Raw genomic sequence first — 22,344 nt, 5'->3', positions numbered from 1 at the left:
CCTGTCTGAAAGAGGATTTCACTGACTACAAAGTTACAAAATGAGAGAGAATCAATCGGAAATATCTCAGTCCATTCATTATTCCATCCCCTCTTATGAAGTAGATGTTTCAGCTAAATATTCATTCTCCCCCGCATCATAGCTGCTATCCTAAACATGATTGATAACAAACTGTTATGTTGCTGCAAGGATGAATATTGTCATTCTCCATATCGAAACAGAGCCAACAAGACTCAGGGGACCGGTCGTTGCCTGACATGACGGGTGAAGAGGAAAGTAATCCCCTGTCGTGGGATGACCAAATTCACTTTGTTGCTTTCGTCCCTCCACCAAGAGGACGAATTAGAGAAAAATGAACTGTGAGTTCATTGCTTGAATTGGAGATCAAAGGAGCTTGAAGCCGATTGGGTGTTATCTGATGATGCTTTCAGCAGTGAACCAATCAACGTGGACCCGGGTCTGACTCAAACTCATCCCAACTCTTCTTGACTAAAACACTTCAACCCATTCTGGTCAAATCCGCTTCCAGCTCTCTGCAAACATGTCTCCTGTTACTTTGTATGCATTCATCATAGCGACTGTTCTTTTAACCGGTAGGTTCACAAGTTGCTCAATTCTGTGTTATGCATCACTACCACATAACATATTCTGTCAGGCGGTTCGCTCAATGCAAGTGGGAGTGGGTGGGTGATCAGGGAATGGATTGATCACAACATCGAAAAATTATCAGGATCTCGCTGGCCTCAACACTGAGCATTGTTGCGATTAGGCACAATTCCCCCTTGGAATTAGAATGAGTTGGGCTCAGATTGAAGCTCCTCTGATACCAGTGAATGAGTTTGGCAAACACCACATTTCAAACAGACAGGCCGTGAGCTGTTTCCTGTTATAGGGACTGAAGGCGAGGAACTCATCTCTTTAGAAAGAACAGAATGTTTATGGTGGAAGTTTTATTTAAACGCTACAAACACCTCTTTCCAGCGGCTGAACTGTGAAATATATATTTTGTTGTGCTGTGTGATTTCTCTCTGAGATTATTGTTCAAGAATACGGCAGATTCTGGGGGTGAGGGGTGGGGGGGTGTGGGGTTCGGGGTGGGGTTGGGGGCAGAGTGAAATCGCATTGTTTAGTTTAATATTTCTTTGCGTTCTTACAGGACATTGTGGAGGAGATTCTGTTTCACAGACACCGGCTGCAGTCACCGTCACTGAAGGAGATGTTGCTCAGTTACTCTGTAATTACACAGCTACAAGTGGTAGCAATCCTGATTTATTCTGGTACCGACAGCATTCCAACGGGTCCATGGAGTTTCTGCTGAGGAGATATAGAAACAGCGGCAACACAGAGACATCCCCAGGGGACCGGTTTTCAGCGAAGCTCAATGATACAACCCGCACCGTCCCGCTGAAAGTGTCTAAAACACAGCTGGCAGACTCCGGGGTGTATTACTGCGCACTGAGACCCACAGAGACTCAGAGCTGGGCTGAACCTGTACAAAAACTCTCAGAGTCTCACGCAACGTAACGGAGCGTGAGGCAAACATTGGATCAGAGTGAGTCTGAAATGGAACCTGAAATCGTGGTGATTTCTCATTTTTTACTGAGAGTATTTTTATGAATAACGAATATATTGCAAAATTAAAACACCGGGACACTTAAAAGAATGAGCTTGAGAATATTTTTGTAAATCTGAATGTCCCGAAGTGTTTTATGTAATAAACACAGCAGCTATTTTTGGGCTCATAATGATATTATTTCATTCAGTAATATTGTAGTGCTCTGGCTGTGTCAGTCATTGTGATTGGTGAACACATACCGAACAGGATGCTTCTCTTGCTCTTTTTGGAAACAGTGACCATGTGGCACCTCCACCTGAGAGGGAAGACGGTACCCCAGATTTAACAGGTCATCGAGAGGCTGACAGCTCTGACGGTGCAGCATTTCTAAGCACTGCACTGACTTCTCGGTAAGTTCCCGGAGTGTTGTTCCGGATCGATTGCCGGTTTCTCCTGGAGGGGAAAGAATTTCTGAAGGGACTGAAGAAAGAATCCGGGAAGTCCCAGTGCGTGGTGACCATTCATTAACCTATTCTGGAAAAAAAAAACAAACTGAAATAACGAAAATGAAATTAAAAATAAACATTATCGGTTCCCGTGGAGACAGGCAGACAATGAACACAACCTGTACAAACAGGTATCCCTCGAAAAAAGAGATCGTACTTTTACTGATGTAGCGCCTTTCACAGACTCCAGAGGTCAAATGGGACTTGCGAACCTAAGGAATTTCATTTTCATTATAGTTGTTGTGGTGATGTTACAAATTTTATCATCGCAGGAGGCAGTGGGAATGTTTAATTCTCAATCAGAAATTCTCGTCACTCTGACCCTGGAGTAAAGGGATTGGGGAATTTAAATATGTGCCGGTTACATTGAACTTGTCACAAATTTGAACCAAATAATAGACACCTTTCCCTCTCTCTCTTTTCACCCATCCTCTCTCTTTCTCTTTCTGCTACATTGAGGAGCCATATTGAGGATCCATACTGTCCTAAACGTCGTACTCAGACTACCGAGTGATATTAGAATACAATGCTCTATAGAGAGCACTCTCTAATCTCCCGTCCGCACCACGCCCCCCGCGCCCCCGCCACCCCCCCCCCCCCCCCCCCCCCCCCGCCCACAAGTTCATTCCTCCAGGCATCATGCCCTGACATGGTGCTAGGTGACCACAGACTTCCATTAGATTGCTCCATGATTCTGCCTGACAAATTACTGCAGTGGCTTTCATTACCTCCTGCAGTATGTGTGAGCAGGAAACTCTCCTGTTCTCACTGCCTGTCATTAAGCATAATGGAAGAATTCAGACCCTGATGTTCAACATTTGGTGACGAGGTGAAGAACACACCTCAGTAGCCAAAAGGCTGCAAAGCGGTTTCAAACTCAAAACTTCTTGTCCAGAAGACCTTCAGTGCCCGGTCTTCCGTAATTCACTTACAAGCTCTTGCTCTAAATACACTGCGGTTTGTGGTGAGAAGACGCACAGATATTTCCTGTAACTCCAGCTGTCACCTGTTGCAGGGGGAACTGACGGTTCTACAAGGTTTAACGAAAGCGGACGTCATCAGTGAAGCAATGATCCTCTATGTTGTTCTCGAATGTTGTTGTATGATATCGCTGGGTTTATATTGCAGCAGTTTATTATGGGTTTTATTACTTCGCTGCTAGTACTTCTATATCTGATACCTTTGTTATTGTTTTTATTTTTTTCCATTTGCTGCTTGATATTGATACAAGATCATTTGTCTCAGTTTTCTGATAAGTCAAGGAGTAATTTGTATATTTCTAATGTGGGTTTTTCTGCAAGTTCTATTGTTGGAAGCAATAAACTATATTGTTTTAATTCCATCATATAGCTCACAAGAAGAACATTTTCTATCGATATGCTTGAAACATGCTCTCTTCTAAAGGCCATGGGATGTTTGGTTCCACAGTGCCCATGTCGAGTGAGTTATTGTACAGGCTTTGCATCTCTCTGTTTCACTGTGTCTCACTGCACTGTATTCACCGCAGCATCACACAGTTCGACCGTGTTAACAGTGAGACCGGTGGATCCTTTCTCACTGCCCACAGGTACTTTAAATCTTCCCTCAGTTGTTTCATCTCTGAATATGGAAACGAGATACGCTGGAGCTTGATCAGAGAATTGTCGGTACCAAAATACAAACTCATTCCCAGTAACAGTAATATTGTGATGAAGAGAGATGGCCTGTCCTTGATTTACCCGATACATCGACATCTGAAATGTCTTCGAGTGACAAGATACAGCTGTGAAAACAAGAACAAAATTAATATAAAGATACATACTGGGATAATTAAATAAAGTTCTTACGCATACTGGCGAAACAAAGTTAACTATCAGTCTATCCACCTGTCTGTCTGCATCTGACTCTGAACATCTCTACCTCTTATCAATCTGTCTATTTACCTATCTTTTTCTAGAATATTGATTTAGATAATTGACAGACAGAGTTTTCTGCCTGTCTCTTTAATTTGCTTTTGGAACAACGAAACAGTTTTTTTTTAAATACTTAACATGCTTCGATAATCTGCATCTTTAATGACAACTTTAGGATGTTAGAACACTATCTAGATAGAACATTAAATGTGGGAAAGTAACATTCAAGAACATCAACGGCATTTCTGATTTGCAGAAAACTTAAAAGTGCAGCGGAGACACAGCAGTGAACAGGATATTGTACAGGGGGGTCCGCTCTTTGTCTCACTGTGTCTGCTTCGCACAGAGATACATTCCGGAAAACAGAACCGTCGTCTCATCAATAGAAATGGTGTTGGAATTCTTTACTCGGTCAAAGGACAGTGTGTAACTTCCTTTGGTCAAATTCCCCTGGTAAATGGAGGCGATAAATGTCGGAGGTCCTGTCAGTGTTTGTCTGTACCAGGCTACTGTATCGCCTGTAGCAACAGAGAGCCGACACCTGAGTTCAACCCGCTCCCTTTCCCGAGACACGACATGCTGAGGATGGGAGCTCTGATCCTCACACTGAACAGCTGTGAACAGAAGAAAATCACTCATAAACTATACGTTACGAAGAGATTGTTGAAATAATCCGTCTGAGTAAATTAATAAACTCACACAATGTCAGCAGCATCAGAGCTCCAACTGGAAATAGCTCTTTGCGGGGATTTCTCTTCATGATTGATGAAGATGCACAAGAGCATCAATCAGGATCTACTTTCTAAACTGGGACTTGCAGCCGAGGCCCAGACTCTGAATGTTGGGGAGGGAGAGGAGAAGCGAGAGCTTCACATTCCCCCATTCAATGTGAGACTGAAGGGCCACACTGTCACCGATTGGATAATTATGGGATATCGGTATCTGACGTTTCTCACGATGCCACTCAGCAATTGGCTGTTTCTCAAACCAGAAACCACTTGAACCGTCACTGCTTCCGAACATCTCCTTCCTCTCTGTAGCAACAAATTAAATTGTTTTGCAAGAATTGTGCTAATTGAAAAGAGCGGTTCATAATCTTGAAATTGTAAACTGTTATAGCGCTAACAGACCTCTCGGCCCATTGCTCACGTACTCTCTCGGTTGATGGGTTATCCACTTATTCTTTATCGGCACTTGCATTCAATGTATCTTATATTCTTAAAAATTCCATTTGCTGGTCAAATATTTATCCACTTGTCTCTGAAAATTACTTATAGATTGTCCCCATTACAGTTTGGCAAGAACCATCGCATCCTGTAACAGTCGACTGCTCAAACCGCAGTCTGCTAATCGCTCCCTCCACTGCATAAAGGTCAGGAGAAATGCCGCCATCCAGTCACGCATTGAGGGGCGAGCCGATTGTCTCTGCTCCTTTTCAACCTTTTCCAAACCTGCCTTGATTGGATACAAGTCTGACAATCACTTCTGAACAGAATTGCTGCTCCACAGGAAGTACCCCCATTTGCTCAATTCTCCGCTGAGTATAATGCTCTCTCATTCCCTCACCATCTTTCCCAGTCTCTCTTAAATACTATCACTGAGGTTAACGCTAAAGGTTTGAAGAGTCACTGAACGGATCCACGTGTGTTTGAACTGTGTTGTCGACAATGATGTATGCAGGCTTACATGTACCGCCTTGTGTTCTGAAACCTGCTTCTTGTAAATAAACCTCGGAGTCTGTATCTGTTTAATACCATCTGTAGCTTCTTCTCCATGTTCTTTTTGTTTTAATGTTTATTTATCGGTGTTACAAGAAGGATTACATTAACACTGCAATGAAGTTTATTTGAAAATGCCTTAGGCGGGATCATGAGCAAAGCCCAAATTTACCAATACAGCGATTTCCAATGGTTGCTCTTTCGGTGACATGTTTCAGAAAATTGAACTATTTAAATAACAAGTAAATATTAGTAATGTTAAACAAAAATCACAATCTACTTTGTTAAAGTTTCTCTTTATTTATCTGACCTTTAATCTATCACGCTAAGTGCTTTCTTTTTCAATGTCTTCCACTTCTTTTTCAATAATTTCCTCATTTTCTGTCCACTTCCCTATGAAGATTCAACTTTTCTAATTCCAATTGCTGCTCACTCATTCCGGCTTACGTGTTCCTTCTCCCTTCTCCATCTCTGTTTTCATCTATCTTCATTTCTGACGGAATGTTAATCAGTAGATTCTATATTTTATTTTGCGTTGCTCTCATTTCGTTTGTTAATGGACTTTTTATTATAATTCCACCACTCTACCGATACTCCAGGATGTCTCTCGCAGTCGGTGCAGGTTTTTGTATGGGACCTCCCTATGTTTGTCACATTGTGCCTCACGGCACAGAGATAGGTGGCGGTGTCTGTAACTCCGGCGTCTCTCACAGTCAGGGCGCTGAATTTGTTGCCTTCGCCGATTGAGGCAGTGATCCTCTGGCTTTCATCGGATTCTTTTCTGGCCGTCACCAGATACTGCGGTGGCTGATTCGGGGACTGTCTGTACCAATACAAGATGTAAAAAGCAGTGGTCGTGGTACAGTTCATGGACACGGTTCCCCCTTCACTCACAACCTTCCGCCGAGGGAGCTGCGTCACCTCATCTGCTCCAGTCACCCCAGTGCAGGTCAGAGTGAAAAACAGCAAAGAGAATCTGTAAATTCGGAGCATTTTACAGAACACATGAAACTTCTGCTGAAACAATTGTCCAGGGAGTTCAGTGTAGAATTCGGATATGGATCTAATCACAAGAATTAATAAGGATTCACAAACGCGCTCCAATTACAACTGTGGCGTCTCTCTGTCGAGCTGATGAAAGAAGCTGAGACTCGAGCTTTAACCGCTCACGGATGTCGATTCTACTGGAATCAGAGATAGAGAATTGAAGCCGGAATAAATAAACCCCATCGGCAACCCCATGTTTCCGGTGACAAATCTCGTCCCACGTGTCTACCTCGGAAACCATTTCGTCCGATCAGAACACTGACTGAACCCAGCTCAGGGTGAATCCAATAACTGGCAGCCAGCTCACCAACTACTAACCCCACAGCACCACCCCGGAGACAGGGAAATGCAGTGAGAACCTCCCGAGACACGGCAGGCAGCAAAATACACAGGATGAATTTTGGAAATTGTATCTTCAAATATCCAACTCCCCCGATGCAGAGTGACAATGCGGCATTTGGGTTGTTCGGGGAATATTCCTAACGGGTAATCGTGAACCAAACACATTTCATATTTACTTTCATTTCATAAACATGGTTTAACACTGAGCTTAAGTATTCAGTCTGTCTGATCTACTTCCGTTCGGACATTTTTTTTCAGATCTGAGTCATGGCGATTTATCAGTCTCTATCCTCAGAATTAAAGGCGGAAAGAGAAACAGTGACTTTAATTATACTTACAATGCAACAATGGGCGAATACAATTTATACTGGTACCGGCAATATCCAGATACACAGCCCGTGTTTATATTGAGGAAAAACTTGATATTTGATGAAGATATTGTTGTCGGGGCATGTTCGTTGAGCCTAATGGCCTCATTCTGCGTTGTAGGAATTCAGCAGCCTAATGTACAGGTTTTAATGAGTAACATTCATGACTTAACATAATTAATAGTTAATGCTGTAAATATCTCGGGGATAATTAGTCACTCAACTCTGCACCAGGAAATATTTCATGGACTCAAAACATAGAAACTAGAAGCACGAGCCTTCTCCGCCATTCATCGTGATCATGGCTGATCTTGGAATTCAATGTCCTGATCCTGCTTCCCCCTCGCCTATATCCCTGGACCCCTTTAACCCCTAGAGCTATATCAAATTTCTTCTTGAAATCAGACCTCATTTTGGCCTCAACTACATTTGGTGGGATTGAATTCCATATATTTAACACTCTCTGGATGAAGGAATTTCCCTTCACCTCACTTTATCCCTTATCTTCAAAAGATGATCCCCTAGTTCCGGACTCCCCCACCATTGGGAACAATCTTCTGAGTCCACCCTGTTAGAATTTTATAAGTTTCTATGAGATCCCCTCTCACTCTTCGAAACTCCAGTAAATATAATCCTAATGGATTTAATCTTTCTTCATATGTCAGACCTGCCATCCCACGAATCAGCATGGTAAATCTTCGCTGTACCCCTCTATAACAAGGATATCATTCCTCAAATAGTAAAGCTCTGATTTCAATCAGTCATTATTTCTGCTCCAAGGACTTTACAATGGAACAATTCTGAGATTGCATTTGATAATAGATCACTTTTAAAATGTGCCGCCTGGCAGATGGAAAATTCCGGATTAGGTGCCTAAGTACAGATTAAGGAAATTATTCATCTGGGATAATCTAGATTTTGTGCGGTTGGGATGGGAGAATGGTTGGATTTGATCCCGGAATAATAGGACGGCAAATGTGACATTTCACAACACTGACAATGGCTGAGCTCAGCAGGGAATATCATTCAGCTGGGACTGTATTGTGGCCTTCATTTTCTGCGCATTTCCGCAGAGATCTGACTCTTTTTCTCTGATCCCGAAGCAACGGTTGTCGACTTGGGTCACTTTTTGTATGAGGCCCGCGGGAGCCTCTCTCACTGTGGGTCTCAGCGCACAGTAATACACTGCGCTGTCTCTCACCTTCAAATCTTTCATGGACAAGTGAAATGTGCTTTGTGCCTGGTTGAGATTTCCGCTGAAGTGTCCAAAACCGGGAGCTGTATCGCTAAACCCATAACTACTGGCTTTGAGCAGATACTGAGGAGTTTGGTGTGGATACTGGCGATACCAGAACAAGTCATGTTGTGCAGCTGAACTCGGCACTGAGTAACTGCAGGGTATTGCTGAATTTTCACCCTCTGTTGCTTCAACTCTTGGTTCTGACTGGGACACTGACTCTCCATTACTCATCTCTGAAAATAAATAGCAGAGACACAGTGCGTTAGGAATCAGAGGAAGACAATTGTTACACAGAGTTGGGAAAGGGAACTTCCACAAGTTTTGCAATATACAATATGTGATCAGAATCACTGACCCGTGATCAGTGCAATAACTAGAATCAGGAACATTTTTACTCTCAGCGTTCCAGTCTGAGCTCCAGAAACGGAAACAATGATCTCTGTCTGTCCTGAACCTGGAATGTGAGAAATTGAAAGAGTCAAAAAAGACGTGATGCGATTGGCTGGACTTTATTTCCCCACCCATTTTTAGTCACTCTCTGCAGAAGGCGACAGTGATGTTCGGTAAGTGATCAGAGAGCGCCCTCCTGTGGACAATACAACTGCACTGGGAACAGGTGCAGAAATAAGAGCCCAGATATATACGCTCCGAGAAATATAAAGATCCAGAAATATCCAGTGCAGCTACAACATGGGCACGAGGAAATATCCGCTCCACATCCATACAGTTAATACCCCTTATAGTTTTAACACTTTCAATGAAGATATCTCTTCAAAACTCCAGTAGATACAAACCTAACATCAATACTCTTATTGCTGATACAGATAACCCGCACGTACCTGTATACTATTATAGCAAACCTTCTCTAAACGTTTTTTTAACGCATTACCATCTTTCTTTAGATAAGGAATTTCGTGTAGTCCAGAAAGGCTCACAACTCTCTGAAAAAAAATTGCTCCTCTTCTCTGTTTTCAATTACCCCTTGTTTACTCTGAGACAATGTCCCCAGACTCTCCCACGAGGGGAAACATCCTCTCAGCATTTTGTCAATTGAGTTTGTGTCTATATATGCCCTGTTTGTGAACACAACAACCTGATGAAGGGGCAGCGCTCCGAAAGCTTGTGGCGTGTACTACCAAACAAACCTGTTGGAATTTAACCTGGTGTTGTGAGACTTCTTACGTCGATTGATAAATGCAAGTGCCCCTTATGCCTTTTTCATCATCTTATTAACATGCCCTTACGATTTCAGAGATCAATGACCAAAGCCACCAAGGTCCCTTTGTTCCGCAGAACAAAGACTTCAAAACTTGATGGTCACGTTCTTAACCTGGTCGGACATGTTGATTATCAGCCTGTAAATGCTTTCAGTATTGCTGATGGCTGGTGATGGGGACGGAGCAGATTCCTGGTCAACAATAGTGCAGAAGTCAATGGCAATCCACTGGAGAACTTTGAAATGATCAATCACTGAATGATCTAATGGACGTCTATAGTCACCAAATCCCTCTTAGGGCATGGTAGGTGGAAGAGGAGGAGGTGGATGTCACAAGAGGCTTAGAAAGTGGACACTATAAACTAGTGTATTCCAATGTCAATGGGTAGTTTGGATAACAATGTTTGTATAACGTTTCTCATCAATAAAAAAAATCTGATTAAAAATAACGGCGGCCACAGTTCCTTATTTATTAACCAGCAATTTTCCATTAGAAGTTATTGTACGCACTTGAAGCGGAATATATCAATCCGTCAAGCCTGGTTCGACAGCACCTTGCGAATCTCTTCCAGCTAGAAGGGATAAGAGGAACAGCTGCATGAGAACACCATACTTTGCAGGCACCCCTTCAATCCGCACACCATCCTCATTTTGAACAATATCGCCACTCCCTTGCGTCAAAATTCTGGAATTCATTTTCTGTTTAGGATTACGGGCACAGGACAACAGATTAGAAAAGTATGGAAGGAGAATTGAAGGAAAATGAGACATTACGAGTGCTAAATACAAAGCCAAATGATGCGGGAAGGACGGAAAGGAAGAGATTCAGAAATGATCCAGAATGCATTTTTCTTTCAAATTACTCACATTTCCCTAGCGTCTATTTATATAGTTGAATTATTTGAAAACACGTCTCTCAACAAAAGACGGCTGGGGACTGCCCATAGACAACCTTTCACTTGCGGACAGTATCACGCACCCTGAGTCACCGTCAGAGGGCGCAGTTGTTATATATTTCTCCCAACTTGAAATGATGGTGACGCAACCTATGGTTCCATTCACATAGCGTTGCTGTTGGCAGGAACATCCGCAGTCCGATTTTTCTGCTCCCCCCGCCCCCCTCTCTCTGGCTCACCCCATGTGCCCTGCATTACCAAATGAACGGAAAGATGGCACAGTAGTTAGCACTCCTGCCTCATAGCAAAGGGGGACCAGGTTCAATTTCGGCCTTGGGTATCTGTCTGTGTGGAGTTTTCACGTTACACCCGTGCGTTTTCTCCTGTTTCCTCCCAAAGTCCAGAAATGTGTAGATTAGGTGGATTAGTCATGCGAAATTGTCCCTTAGTGTTAGGGTGATTAGGAGAGTAAACACATGGGGTTATGAGGAGAGGGTCTTCGTAGGACTGTTGTCGCTGCAGGTTTAATGGGCCGAATGGCCTCCTTCTGCACTACAGGGACTCTATGATTCTATGAAGACAGTTCTGTCGATTTGCTTGTTTGGCACTGGTTGCATCAGGAATGCGGGCGGAGCTACGGCGTTGTGGGGTCTGAATCTGTATCTCCACTGCGGGAGAATATTTCCTGAACTGCAGCGTTACAGATTCGGGAGAAGGAAGCAAAAGGACAGCGGACCTCTTCTGGTCAATATATCACTTTTTCACTTTGCGTTTCCCTCCCAATTAAAAGTAAAGAATATGCTGTTCTCCTGACTGCTGTAATTTAGGATTACTATTAGTCAAATGATGACGACACTTCTTAAAAAATATATTAACTGGGCGCCTGTCACAAGACCAAGATTTTGCCGATCACTAATTATCCTCGAAACGGGCTGGGCTATTTGAGAGTTAGTTACATTCTTGTCACATGCAGGCCAGGCCAGGCTACGAAGGCAGATTTCCTTCCACAAAGTGGATTCGTGAATAAGGTGGATTTGCAGTGACAGATTTCGAGCACCATCAGTGCGACTAGCTTTTCATATCAATTCATCACATTTAAATTTAACAAGCTGCAGGAGTAGAATTTTGAATACTTTTCTCCAAAATTGAATTTAAATCTAACCACTTTATATGATGGGATTGAACTGCTTTTCTCAAAGCATCATCCTGGGTCCATTAACTACTTTTCCAGTGACCCCATGTTGATAATGATTAAGAAGAAAAAGTGGAAGTTCTTGAAGTTGACTCTTCTCAGTATATTATATGACAGGGGGTCACAACTACAAAGTGCATCTTGTTGTCCCTGAGTGGACCTTTGAAGAAAAGGCGATGTCATAATTAGCTGCATCATAACAATTTGATATCCTAACCCTACTGATTTCACTCATGGTCAGCTTTCAGTACAGCATCCATAGTACACGTTTCATATTATCTCAGGAATAATAAGCAGGCAACGAGAGTTCACTGATCGATTTCCCTGTTCCTTTAGTAAAGAAACGAAGATTGCAAAGTATGTCACAGTCCATCCACCGATATCTGAACATTCGAACATAAAAATTAGGCTGTCTGCAAATCTGGTCTACCATTCAGTCAGATTGCAGTTTATCTGATCTTCATTTTAAATCCACTTTTCTGCCTTGATCCTCATGAACCGTGACATAAATTTTAGTTAAAATGTTTGTTTAACTCAGCTTTAAAATTACTCTGTGACCCATAGCCTCCACATTCTCTAGATTCTCACTGAGCCTCAGGCACTAATGCTCGGATGCTAAAGCTAAGAGAATGTGCACAGAACATTGATTGAAAATCCACCAAATCCATCAAAACTCCTTACTCCGCCATTCGAATGACAAAATGAAGGGTTTTTTTTCTTGACATCCCATTTCCAAAGCGGAACAATTCTCCCAACAGGGACACCGAATGGAGTAGAAGTTGGAGAGCTTCTATTCATTGTCAGTCATCTGAGCAATTACCAATCACACGGTGCCACTGGCGAGACACGGAACTGACGCATGAACATTCTGAGACACGTCATCAGATTATTAAGGGTGGGGATTAGAATGGGTGTCTTCAAATACCCGATTCCTACTTTACAGAGCGGACAGAGACAATGCGGGTACTCGGCATCTGGATTGTGTGGGGAGCATTTCTAACAGGTATTTCTGGACATCACCTTTGTTCTCTTATTTCTAGGACTTGGTTGAATCTCACTATTGAGTACACGTCACTCTATTCTTCATCTATTTGAACATATTTTCCAGATCTGACCCATGGAGATTCTATCACTCAGCCGTTGCCCTCAGATGTTAAGACAGAAGGAGACGCGGTGACATTAAACTGCAACTACGAAACTGCAGAAACCAACTATAATTTATTCTGGTATCGACAGCATCCAGACTCCCAGCCCGAATACATTCTGAGGAAGTATTCAGGGGGTTATGAACATAAAGCAGATTTTGCTAAAAATCGTTTCTCGACTGAGCTCCAAACCTGGAAGAAATCCATCAGTTTGACTATCTCGGATCTGCAGTTGTCTGACGCGGCCATGTATTACTGCGCTTTCAGCCTCACAGTGATGGAAAGCAGTCTGACTCCTGCACAAAAACTGTCTCAGCAAGATAAGTTAAAGCTCCTCTCTACTGTATGCAGACGCAGCCACAAAGAGCAGTGGCGCTCTCAGCCGCTCAAACACAAACCGACAGGAAACCATATTCACCTCGGATCAACTGTCACCCAATTGTTTCCAGGAGAAGCTGAGAAAACAAACTGCCAAACCAGTTAGGCCGACAGGTCCATCACATAGTCAACGCGTCAATTAAATGTCCCTTCTGCTACTAATCAGTTCTGTATTCCTCTAAAATCAAATGTAGATTTTAATATCGAGGCGAGGAATAGGTTGCTAACACAAAATATCGAAGAACAAAGAAAATTACAGCACAGGAACAGGCCCTTCAGCCCTTCAAGCCTGCACAGACCTTGCTGCCCGATTGAAGTAAGACCCCTTACCATTCCGGGGACCAGATCCCTCTATTCCCATCCTATTCATGTATTTGTCAAGATACCTCCCCCGGCAACGAGTTCCAGGCACCCACCATTCTCTCTGCGCAAAAAAATCTGCCTCATACAACTCCGTTAAACCTTGTCTCTCGCACCTTAAACCTGTGCCCCCGAGTAATTGACTCTTCCACACTGGGAAAAAGCTTCTGACTATCCACTCTGTCCGTGCCCTTCATACTCTTGTAGACTTCTATCAGGTCGCCCTTCAACCTCCGTCGCTCCGTCGTGAGAGCAAACCAAGTTTCTCCAGCCTCTCCTTATAGCTAATGCCCTCCATACCAGTCAATATCCTGATAAATCTTTTATGTCCCCTCTCCAAAGCCTCCACACCCTTCTGGTAATGTGGCGACCAGAACTGAACACGATGCTATATCCATCAAACCTAGCCTTCAATCGTCACACAGACAGCAGACGTACAGCTCGCTATGTTTGTGGCTCATTGGTCTAGGGATATGATTCTCCCTTAGGGTAACAGAATTCAAATGTGATCAATTTTTATGAATAGGGGGATACGTTCCCCGGAAAGATGGGGGGTTTTATCTAAGTCGGGCAGTATGGTCGGTGCAGGCTTGGAGGGTCGAAAGGCTTGTTCCTGTGCTGTAATTTTCGTTGTTCTTTGTTCTTCTGATTCCGAAGTCCCTATTTGTCCTTTCTTGCCTTTTCCAAGCCTGCCTATCATATTGAACATCCCTCGCTCCATCTCCCTTTTCAGTTTCTGGGAGCATTTGAGGGTAGACAATAGATAGCGTTTATTTGATCACTTTTGCAACATTCCAGGCAGTTTGCACACCCTGAACACCTTTCATTATGCTGTGACTTTGATTTTTCAAACAAATCCGAAGTACAGAGCAGCAAATTTCTGCATCTCCCTGACTGTCTCCACGTAATTCCAGGGTGGCATTAAACTTCTTATCATATCTGCCTCGTTCATCTGTTTCTCGCTGTTCATTTGTTTCTGTAAATCAGATTAATATTTCAATCTGTCAGGGAAACATTGTGAAATTCAATGGCCATTGGTATAAACCTGAACCTGGGGCTTGTTTCAATGTTCAATGTTAATGAGTTGTGAAATCTGTTCATTTTTCAAAAACTGTCTCTGACCCAACGACACACTCTGACCCAATAAAACCAGAGAACTGGTCTCGGATCAAAGGTTCCAGAAACCTGAAAGGGAAGATGGAGAAAATTTGTTCAGTGTTACAGACAGGGAGAAAATTTGTTCAGTGTTACAGACGGGCATGGCAACAGCTTCGAAACATCAAGTGAACTAAACAGTTTAAATACATTTATAAAGGCGAACTTTACCATGAACATGAGTTAAAATCAACTAATTAAGTTCCGCAAATGTTCCTCACCCCTTCTTATTGGGGGTTATATTTTGTTTTTCGGGAGGTTCCCATGACTGTCACTGGGTTTAATTATTGCTCCAATTTATTGGTGCGACAGCGCCATCTGCTGGGCACTACCTGGAATTCCCGTTGTGAGGGGTTTTTTCCTGCTCCAGCTCTGCAGCAGTGTGTGCTCCATCGGACAGAAGTGCACGGTAGTAATCGACAGAAGGCCCCTGGCGACATTTAAAGGATTTTTTTTACAACAGTCAGCTTCCATCACATCGAAGTCAATGGAAGTGGAGAAATGGTTCAAAGTTCCATATCGAAATGTAACTTGATGTGTTCAAAATTATGAGGGGCATGGACAGGGTGCATAGGAAGCAGCTGTTCCCCTTAGATGAACAGTCAGTTACGCGGGGACACAAGATAAAAGTGGAGGGGTTGGATGTTTAGGAGGATTAGAGGGAAAACTTTACCCAGGGGGTGGTGACGGCCTGGAATGCACTGCCTGGGAGGGTGGTGGAGGCAGGATGCCTCACATTCCTTCCTAAAGTACCTGGATGAGTACTTGGCACGCCAGAACATTCATAACACGGGCCAAGTGCTGGCAAGTGGGATGAGGTGAGCAGGTCAGGGTCTTTCATGCACTAGTGCAGACTCGATAGGCCAAAGGGCCTCTTCTGCACTATAGTAATCTGTGATTCTGTTACCATTACCTTACATTTGGTAGATTCAGAAATGTTAACATTTTAAAACTTAAACCTGCCATTTTACTCAGTCAGTTTTACACCAATCTCTGATTTGACAGCCAGTTTCTATTATTCACTATTGCTCTTCCTGATTCTAAAACACAGTTATAAAGGAGTTTCTGTTCCATGCCTAGGAGCTCAGAGTCATGGAAGAAAGCGACTGGGACACATTTCTCACATGGGGACTTTGTCAGTGAAGTGAGATAAGATAAAGATAAAGATAAAGTGGGGGATGGGCCCATTTGTGTTTCAGTGTTGGGGAGGGGGAGAATGAACAAATGAATCCCTTCCCACAGTCCCCACATTTCCATGGTTTCCCCCCAGTTTGACTCTGCTTTTATCTTGTGTCCCCTTATAACTGACTGTTCAACTACGGGGAACTGCTCCCAATGCACCCTGTCCATGCCCCTCATTTCCTCAGCCAGAGAGTAGTGGATCTATGGAACTCTTTGCCACAGAAAGCTGTGGGGGCTAGCTCATTGAGTGTCTTTAAGACAGAGATAGATATATTCTTGGTTAATAAGGGGATCTTGGGTTATGGGGAAAAGCCAGGAGAATTGCGATTAGAAAAGTATCAGCCATGATTGAATGGCAGAGCAGACTCGATGGGCCAAGTGGCCTAATTCTGCTCCTATGTCTTATGGAAAGACCAAAGTGCTGTTTGTCCCTCTCAGTGTGACCCTGAAGGACTGTATCCAGGTTGAGGTTCTCTTGCTGCCATATGATCCTCCTCCAGATTACCCTTTCTGAGCTCCAGCCTTGAGATGTTAAACACTCAGGTGGAAAAGTCAAAAATACACAACAGCTTTAAACAAAGCTCAGTTACTTGATAGTCTCCATTCCAGTTATAGGGATTATTAATATCAGAGGGACAAGTTCCAACTGTCAGAATGAATATGGTTCAGTCCCGGATGTGATTAACAGCAGCAATTACAGCAGAATCCCTGACTAAGTGACAAAGAAGCTTCATGAGTCCTCAGACTTGTGTTGAGGTGACAATGGAGGACACAGTGAAGTGGGGGGAGCTCTTCAAAAGGAACTAACCTATGTTAGAGAAATTATAAACATTCACCAAACCATATTTCACACATGGCCTGTTTATTTGACTTTTAACCCACAACATAAGCTCTACAACTGTGCTCAGGTTTATTCACATCAGCAGAAACAGGTGCCAATGAGAATGGTTCAGTCCTGCATGTGATTAACAGCAAATCCAGTCACTCATGAACTTGCTGGTGTTCCACAGGTGAGATAATGGAGTAAATCCCTTTCCAGACAGAGAAGATTAACGGCCTCTCCCCAGAGTGAACCTCGCTGGGTGTTTCAGTAGGTTAGATAACTGAGTGAATCCCTTCCCACACTTGGAACAGATAAACAGCCTCTTCCGGTTATGAATTCATTGGTGCTTCAGCAAGTTGGATCAATGAATTCTTTTCCACACTCAGAGCAGGTAAAAGCTCTCTCCCCAGTGTGAACTCACTGGTCATTCAGCAGGATGGATGAACTAATGAGTTCCTTGCCACACTCAGGGCCATGTGAATGGCCTCTCCCCTGTGTGAACACACTGGAAAATGGATGAGGTAGTAAATCCCTTTGCACACTTATGGCAGGAAGAAGGCCTCTCCCCAGTGTGAGCCCACTTGTGTTTCAGTGGTGGGAGGGGGGGTGGTGGGAAATGAACAAATGAATCCCTTCCCACAGTTCCCACATTTCCATGGTTTCCCCCAGCTTGACTGTGCTTGTATCTTGATAGGCCAGGTGACTGTCTGAATCCTTGTCCACTCACAGAACACGTGTTTGGTTTCTCTCCGCTGTTAACTGTGCTTTCCCCTTCCATGTTCAAATTACAAATAATATTCAGATTACAATAATTTAGGCAATAGCGTCAGATGCTGCTGCGATGATTTGTTTGAGTTTTTTGCCTCCCACCACTCAGCTTCTGAAGCCCTGTGAAAAAAATGTCCAATGTTAAAGATTGATCAAAGACAAATATTTTTCTTGGTTTGGGTTTAGTATTGTGTAAATCCTCCCCCTCTAAGCCTATTTGAAAGAAGTTTCTAAAATCCATCACAGTGAGTCCAGGATAGAAACTCACAACATTCCCTCACGGACACAGTGACGATCATTAACTGAAAAACATAAGAGCCAGGAGCAGGGGTCAGTAATTCAACCCCTCAAGCCTGCTCCACCGTTCAATCTGATCATGGCTGATCTCACCTCTGTCTCAATTCCACTTGGGAATGTCCACCTGATGTTCCAGGCGGATTGGAAGAAACAGATTTTATAATAACTAATTGGAAATGAGGGAATGAAGCATAATATTTGTCACCAGGGAGATCAGTATAAGCTATGCAAATAGAAAAGGTCAGATAACTGGATGGAGAATAAATGCTGTGTTTGATTTTATCCAACAGGAACAAAGTGTGGACAGTCACTGTGTTCCCAGACTGTGTCCAGGCTGAAGTTCTGTTCCTGCTGTATGATCCTCCCCCAGATTGTCCTTTTTGAGCCCCAGACAGGTGATATTAAACACTCAGGTGGGAAAGATAAAAATCTAAGACAATAAATTCAAAACAAGCTGATTTATTGGACATATAACCAGAATATAAAACTTCAATTATTTTCAGCAGAAGGGATTGCCAACTGTCAGAATGGTTCAGTTCTGGATGTGATTAACAGCAGAATCTAATCCCTGCAGTCATTTGTGAACCTGCTGGTGTCTCACCAGGTGGGATGACTGAGTGAATCCCTTCCCACACTTGGAGCAGTTAAACAACTTCTCCCCAGTGTGAACTCGCTGGTGTCGCAGAAGGTGGGATGAATGGATGAATGCTTTCCCACACTCAGAGCAGGTGAACGGCTTTTCCCCAGTGTGAACTCGCTGGTGTGCCAGCAGGTGGGCTGACTGACTGAATCTCTTCCCACAGTCAGAGCAGGTGAATGGCCTCTCTCCAGTGTGAACTCGCTGGTGTATCCTAAGATCGGATGATTGAGTAAATGCCTTTTCACACGTGGAGCAGGTGAATGGTCTTTCCTCACTGTGAGTGGTTTGGTGTCTCAGAAGGTCGGATGACCGAGTGAATCCCTTCCCGCACATGGAGCAGAGGAAAGGTCTCTCCCCAGTGTGAGTGTGTCGATGATATTCCAACCGAGATTGGTATTTGAATCCCTTCCCACAGTCCCCACATATCCATGCTTTCTCCATGGTGCCAGTGTCATTGTCTCTCTCCAGGTTGGATGATCAGTTGAAGCCTCGACCACACATAATGTACAGTTTCTCCTCGCTGTGAATGGTGTGATTTTTTTTCAGGCTGTGTAACTGGTTAAAGCTCTTTCCACAGTCAGTTCACTGGAACACTCTCACTCGGGGGTGTGTGTGTGCGTGCGTGTGTGTCTCGGTGCTTTTCCAGTCACACCGATGTTAGAACAGAAAGGCATTTTTCCTTCCACATTAAACAGCCGATGATATTCAGGTCCTGATGAATTGTGTCACTCTGAAGATCTTAAAAATTTTCTTTTTTCCTATCTGTAAATCCTCCTCTTCAAACATCCTGTGGAAACAGTTTACATAGAATTATACAAAATATACAGAACAGAAACTGGCCATTTAGCCCAGTCAGTCTCTGCTGGTGTTGATTCTCCACAAGCATCTCCTTCCATTCCATCTCCCTCAGCTCAGTCTTTCATTTTCTTGTTCTATTCTTTTCCCTCTCATCCATTCATCTTGTTTTATTTTGAAAGACTTTTTGCCACAAATATTTCCTGTTGTAGTGAGCTCCACAGCAAAGCTGCACTGATAAATACAATTTCTCCTTATTTCCCCTATTGGATTTGTCTGTGACTATCTTACATTTCTGGCCCCTGATTTTGGATTATTCTACTTATTTATTATTTGTGTCACAAGTAGGCTTACATCAACACTGCAATGAAGTTACTGTGAAAATCACCTAGTTGCCACACTCCAATGCCTGTTCGGATACACTGAGGGAGAATTTAGCATGGCTAACACACCTAACCAGCACATCTTTCAGACTGTGGGAGGAAACCCACGGAGAGCGTGCAGACTCCAAACAGGCAGTGACCCAAGCCGGGAATTGAACCCAGGTCTCTGGAGCTGTCAGCCAGCAGTGCTAACCACTGTGCTGCCCATTCTCTCACAAGGAAACGTTCTATCCACATCTACAAGTTCCCACATGGCAGACTGGGCAGAAACATCAAATCTCAAGAGATCCAACAGCAAGTTACATTTTGGAGACAAAATTGCCTCAATTGCAGGAAATACTAAATGATAGTTAATGGGTATTTTTTTGTGATGGAAGATGGTGACACAGTGGTAATATCACAGGACTAGTAATCCAAAGGCCCAGGCTAATGTTCTGGGGACCCTAAAACCATCCAAAACCTCCATGGGCTGCAGTGGTTAGGGAAGGCAGATTGTCATCACCTTCTCAAAAGTATTCAGCAATGTTAATAAATGCCAGTGACACCTGCATACTGTAATAAGTGAAAATGAAAGAGCTGCAGCCTGTTTCCAGTAATTCAGTTGTATTAGTGTGTGCTAACATGACTAAAATGTCTGATCTGAGTCATACACAGTCCTGAAAGTTACTCACTGATAGGATTCAGTTGGTCACTCCCTATGTGATTGCAGGAGTTGGTTTCTGCAGCTCTTGCTACTGCTTTATGAACTCTTGATTCTCCACCAATTCGCACTTTCCTTTTTTCTATGGAGGATCTATGCACTTGAATTTACATATTATTTGGTTCCTAACTTCATTTATTCGCCTTACCACTCTAATCCCCACACAGCAGAAAAACAAATTTGGACTGTAAATGGTGGGGACTTTACCCAGAGTTCTTCGCGGTGGTGGCTGTCCCCTATCCAGAGCAGTGCGCAAGCGCAATAGTGTATTGTATTCGGAGCAGGCGCAGCAATGGCCACGGAGTGTTGTCTGTCAGTCGTATCTCCAAACGGGTAAGGATACGGTGACCCAGAGGGAGCGATAGTGCTAACCTTGGAACGGGGAATGTTTCGAAACACGTGGTGAAAGCCTCAAACCCCAAATACTGACCTGTAGGTCCCGTGTCTGCATCTCCATGTCTGTTTCCCGGGACAAAGCCACAATTAACGGCCGCCATGTTGTTCCAAAGGGGAATGGCGCGCATGCGTGTCCACTTTGATGACGCGATAGAGGGCGGAGCTTGAGTGTCTGTTTCCAGTGCGGTCCTAGTGCCCGCAGCCTCAACAATCACATTTTGATTTGATGTGTCTTAAGTTTCCTTTGTACTTTTGTTTTTGTTCGGGCTGTTCCCCTTCCTTTTGGGGAGCTGCCCCTTTTACTTTGTCCTCATTTAATTTGAGTTTGTCTATTTGGTTTGACTTAAAAGACACCTAGTGCCCACAGAGTCACTGTTACCAATACAAAGTATTAACATTTATTTATTAATGTCACAAGTAGGCTTACATCAACACTGCAATGAGTTATTGTGAAAATCCCCTAGTCACTACAATCCGGCGCTTGTTCGGGTACACTGAGCGAGAATTTAGCATGGCCAATGCAGCCTAATCAGCATGTCTTTCAGACTGTGGGAAGAAACCGGAGCACCCGGAGGAAACCCATGCAGACACGGGGAGAATGTGCAAACTCCATACAGACAACGACCTAAGCTGGGAAAGCAACAAGGGTCCCTGATGCTGTGAGGCAACAGTGCTAACCACTGTGCTGCCCAGAGGAGTTTGTGGATCATTAATAGTTAAGCTTTATTTATTACTGTCGCAAGCAGGATAAATTAACACTGCAATGAAGTTACTGTAAAAATCCGCTAGTCGCCACACTCCGGCACTGTTCAGGTGCACTGATGGTAATCTGGATGGCCCTTTTGGCAGCGATGTGCCACAGGAATCACTGCTGGGAACTGAACTGTTTACAATACAATGACTTTGATGAAGGGATTGCAGCGATGGTTGCCAAATTTGATGATCACACAAGATAAACTGTAGAAGCATTGAATCTGTACAGTGGAGAAGGAGGCCATTTAGCCCATAACGATTGCCCTGAGTCTCCAAAAGAGCATCTTACCCAGGCCCACTGCCAGGCCTATCCCAATAATGCCACACATTTCATCATGGTTCGTCTATCTAACCTACACATCTTTGGACACTAAGCATTGCCAATCTACTATAAGCAGGAAATAAGTTGTAAAGATGACATAAGGAGACAACAAACATATATAGATAGGATAAGTGAGTGGGCAAAAAACTGGTAAATTCAGTAGAATTGGGCAATTGTGAAATGTCCACTTTGGCAGGAAGAATAGAAGATAGATTTGTCTAAATGGCGAGAGATTGCAGAGCTCTGAGGTGCAGAGAGACCTTTGTGTCCTAGTG

The 22,344-nt window shown here is 43.5% G+C and overlaps 1 protein-coding gene across 1 annotated transcript; it reads right to left on the bottom strand.

Annotated features, from left to right (window-relative positions):
* Window positions 1–18,624: 18,624 nt before the first annotated feature.
* On the bottom strand, window positions 18,625–21,104 carry LOC145335541 (uncharacterized). Its single transcript, XM_080181337.1, has 2 exons — window positions 21,029–21,104; window positions 18,625–19,507 (listed from the first exon to the last, which is right to left on the bottom strand). Exon 2 carries the CDS (start codon window positions 19,159–19,161, stop codon window positions 18,655–18,657), a length of 507 nt encoding a protein of 168 aa, XP_080037463.1. The 5' UTR covers window positions 19,162–19,507; window positions 21,029–21,104; the 3' UTR covers window positions 18,625–18,654.
* Between the last annotated feature and the right edge of the window lie 1,240 nt (window positions 21,105–22,344).

The sequence above is a fragment of the Carcharhinus amblyrhynchos genome, unplaced genomic scaffold (genome assembly GCF_965287045.1).
Source record: "Carcharhinus amblyrhynchos unplaced genomic scaffold, sCarAmb.v2.hapA scaffold_39, whole genome shotgun sequence".
Lineage (NCBI taxonomy): Eukaryota > Metazoa > Chordata > Chondrichthyes > Carcharhiniformes > Carcharhinidae > Carcharhinus > Carcharhinus amblyrhynchos.
The sequence above is the reverse complement of the archived record's forward strand: the minus strand, read 5'-3'. Positions and strand labels throughout refer to the sequence as shown.